Source organism: Acipenser ruthenus, chromosome 12, assembly GCF_902713425.1.
Source record: "Acipenser ruthenus chromosome 12, fAciRut3.2 maternal haplotype, whole genome shotgun sequence".
Classification (NCBI taxonomy): domain Eukaryota; kingdom Metazoa; phylum Chordata; class Actinopteri; order Acipenseriformes; family Acipenseridae; genus Acipenser; species Acipenser ruthenus.
In genome coordinates, this window is record NC_081200.1 from 2,451,177 (window position 1) to 2,454,963 (window position 3,787).

General features: G+C 37.0%; 1 protein-coding gene across 1 annotated transcript; it reads right to left on the bottom strand.

The window, feature by feature from the left end:
- Positions 1-833: 833 nt before the first annotated feature.
- On the bottom strand, positions 834-3,553 carry LOC117417187 (carboxypeptidase N subunit 2-like). The gene is made up of 2 exons (XM_034029168.3): positions 3,421-3,553; positions 834-2,804 (listed from the first exon to the last, which is right to left on the bottom strand). Exon 2 carries the CDS (start codon positions 2,798-2,800, stop codon positions 1,184-1,186), a length of 1,617 nt encoding a protein of 538 aa, XP_033885059.2. The 5' UTR covers positions 2,801-2,804; positions 3,421-3,553; the 3' UTR covers positions 834-1,183.
- Between the last annotated feature and the right edge of the window lie 234 nt (positions 3,554-3,787).

A 3,787-nucleotide genomic window follows, 5' to 3' on the forward strand; every position in this document is an offset into this window, starting at 1 on the left:
CACAGTGCAAATGCGAACGCAGCTTGCCCGTGATTCTGTTGCGCATAAATGGAGTGAAGACGGTAAAATAAATAAATAAATAAATCCTGCACTGAAATGGTATTCTGAAGACGTGTCTTGCCCCGTTACAGAGCGCCTGCCCCATCATTAACATATTCACCGAAGCGATTCTGATGACAGTGCAATGGGGTCCCAAATAGACAACTGAGCTCTGTGTTTATTTAGTGGTGCAATCAGGAACTTTAACAACTGAACACACTATAAAAAGCAAAGCAGTCCAAAGCAACAACTGCGTGTGTTTGGACTGACACAGAAAGAGGAACTCAAAGAAAGAAAAGAATGACTGGGATGAGTGAGGGGGATTTTTCTCAGGCGTACTCCATCGCTCAGTTCTTGTAGTTCACATTTAGATGATGTCACAATGATAAATAATTTGCTTTATTTATATATTCATTTAAGATTGAGTAATTTAATTTGGTATGTAACTATTCACAAACCACCATTTCCAACATTCTTAAATTTACAGTTTGGAGAACTGTAGAACTAGGGTACTACAATTTAAAAATAAATAAATAAATAAATAAATAAATACATTTAAATCATACAAATCCATTTTTTTTTTTTTTTTTTTTTTTTTAATAAAAAAAAAAATCACCAACCCTGGTCCTAATTTAAATGAATTTCTTCAGATTTAATTTGGCTTTTTGGAAATATGAAAAAAAAAAAATAATTGACCTCCCTTGCTAATTGGAAACATAATAAGACCACGTTTCTTGAGTGACAGGAGACCCATCACATTAGATAAAACAACAGAAAACTGTTTTAATTCTTGTAGTTTGTTTTTATTTTTTAGAAGTAATGCATAATATAGTTATAAGCATTTGTTATGGACAGGAAAAGATTACCAAGAAAAACTCTGAGCACACATTTGCATTTTGGCATAACATAGTGACAATTATAAGTGTTACTGTTTTTATTAGGTACTTCTGTAAAGTGTCAATAACAAGGTCAGAATAAAAATGAATTATAACTTCAGATACAAGTATGCCAACATAAAAGCATACATGCTCAGTAAATACAATAAGAATTGAATTAAACTTGAACTGCGGTTTCTGCATAATAATTCCACTACTAACAATATAGGCATACAAACTGTTATTTTATTTCAAGTTGACCTCAAGGTTTAGTTAATAATAATGGTCAAAGTAGCCTTGGCACACTGAGAGGATTGAGACCAATCAGAAAAGAGGCTGTGATTGAATCTATTCTTATAGTCATCATCAAATATCTGGGATTCAACCTTGATCACAGGACATTTAGAGATCACACAGTTTATAATGCTAGTCCCATCTACGTCAGTAAGGGAGCACTGGCTTGGAATAGCTTCAGGTGGTGGGGTTGAAATGGCAGGAGTGTTCTCTGACTGTGGCTGGGAGTTGCATGGGGGATGTGCCTCAGATACACAGATGAGTTGCTTCTTCCTTAATGAGATCAGACTCTGTCCTCCCAGGTGCTCTGGGCTCTCACATAAAACCATCTTAGAATGCATTAAGTTGTCTATGTTGTACTGAACCCAGTCATGAAGATACAGCAAGTGACAATCACATATCCAAGGATTATCATGTAAGGTTGCATATGGCATAATTCCTATTGGATCAAAAAGACCCTCAGAGATTGTATGTAGCAGATTTTCGTTAAGACTGAGCAATTGTAAATTGGATAGATCTTGAAATAAGCCCTCATCCAGGGAAGTCAAGTTGTTTTTTTGCAGGTAGAGTTTTTCTAGTTTGAACAGACCATGGAATGTTGTGTTTGGCAGATGGGTAATTTGATTTTCAGACAGGGCAAGTTCATGTAACTTACGGAGGTTTCTGAATGCTTCACCGGGGACAGTTCTGAGTTGATTTTTAGCCAGGTAGAGTTTGGTAAGCTTCGGCATGTTCTTGAAATGCTGGATTTTTCTCAGGTGGTTGGATGTAAGGTCTAAAAGCTCCAAGTTGTGCAAAAAATGAAATATTGCAGAAGGAAGGAAGTTTATGTAGTTGCCTTGGAGGTATAGGTTTTCCAGAACATTCAGCTTTGTAAAAATGTTGTCTGGAAGCACAATAATTCTGTTACCATGTAATGAAAGTTCTTTCAGACTTAAAAGATCATCAAAAACATGCGCATCAAGAGTGACTATTATATTCTCATTTAACCTCAGGGTTTGCAGGTCAGATAGGGCTTTGAACAGTTCTCTTTGAATTACAGCGATCCTATTTTGAGAAAGGTCTAGTATCTGGAGCTTATGGAGCTGATGGAAGATATTATTTGGAAGGCCAGTTATGATGTTTCCCTTCAGATGAAGAATCTCTAGGTTTATCAGTGGATCAAGCAGACCATTATTCAGTGCCTGAAACTTATTGAAGTTGAGATTCAGATTTTTAAGGCTTGTCAATGGGCTGAAAACCTCAACTCTCAGCTCTTTCAGCTGGTTGCCATTTATCTCCAGTTCCTGGAGTTCTTGCAAATCACCAAAGGCTCCCTGTTTCACCTCTGTTATAAGGTTGTTTACTAGGATGATTTTGGAAAGTCCTGGGCTATCTTTGAAAGCTCCAGTTTTGATAAGTTTCAGGCTGGTAGTCACCATCACAAGCTCTTTCACACTGGCGGATATGTTTTGTGGAACAGCAGTGATCTCCTCATCAGCACAGAAAACCTTATAGGGTGTAAAGCAGTGACATCCATCAGGACAGCTGTGGCCAAGGCTGTGACAAAGCTGTACCATTACCAAGAGGGTGAGGGCGTGTTCTGCAGTCATTGTACTGAAGAGAAAGGTGCATATACAGTTATATCTCCTATGCTGTCACATAACTTTGTCTGAGATGTGTTTACAAATCCTCCATTATTAAAGTAAATGCTCTATAACCTTCAGATCTAGTCTTGTCTTGTATACTGGGTAGCTCAATGAAGCGCTCCCATTTTTGTTTTGTTTTTTCACATGCCAAAAGTATACCTGCTCCCCTAATAAGTGTTCCTATTTTAATGGGATATGACGTGTAAACATAACGAGCCTAATTTTGCACATATTGTGTAGCAGTAGCTCCTCAGCCTATATATTGAGATTCAAGTACTTGCACATAACTGGTTATACATTGGCAATCTTGCTGCAGAATGCAAACTGTTCACAGCTCCATAGAATTGTGCATATATATGATGTACAATGTATTATATAATGTAGTCCAGCTGTCCTTAAGTCTATTTTTTTTAAAAAAAAGTACATTTAAATAAATGTAGAATAAATCTAAATGCAGATCTGCATAAACTAGCCATTTAACAGTGTACAGTACATGCAAATGCTTTTACTTTACCTCATGTTGTGTCTCTCCTATACAGGACCTTAATCCACCTGTTTTTAAAAATAGAAATATGAACACTTACCTTGGTGACTGTGAGAAAGCCAGGGCATCTGAAGACACAAGAGACCAATGTGTACTGTAGTGGATTACAGTGGGTGTGGAGCAGGGTACAGGGTTCTTCCAGTAAATACTCAGATAAGATTTCCTGGACCAAATTGCACTATGATTAAAACGCTTTCCTGTTGACAAGAAGAAATGCTGAACTTTGGAAAAGGTTCAGGTTTCACAGAAGGGATATCTAACTATCTGTTTTATTTAAAACACAAAAAAATAGTTTTATTGTTTTGTGTCTGTATCGTACCTTTTGAAGTGGCACAGCAGTCTTCATTTTCTAAGGTGTATTGATTACAGTGGACAGGTATGTCAGTCAGGGTAAGATAGACAGCCTC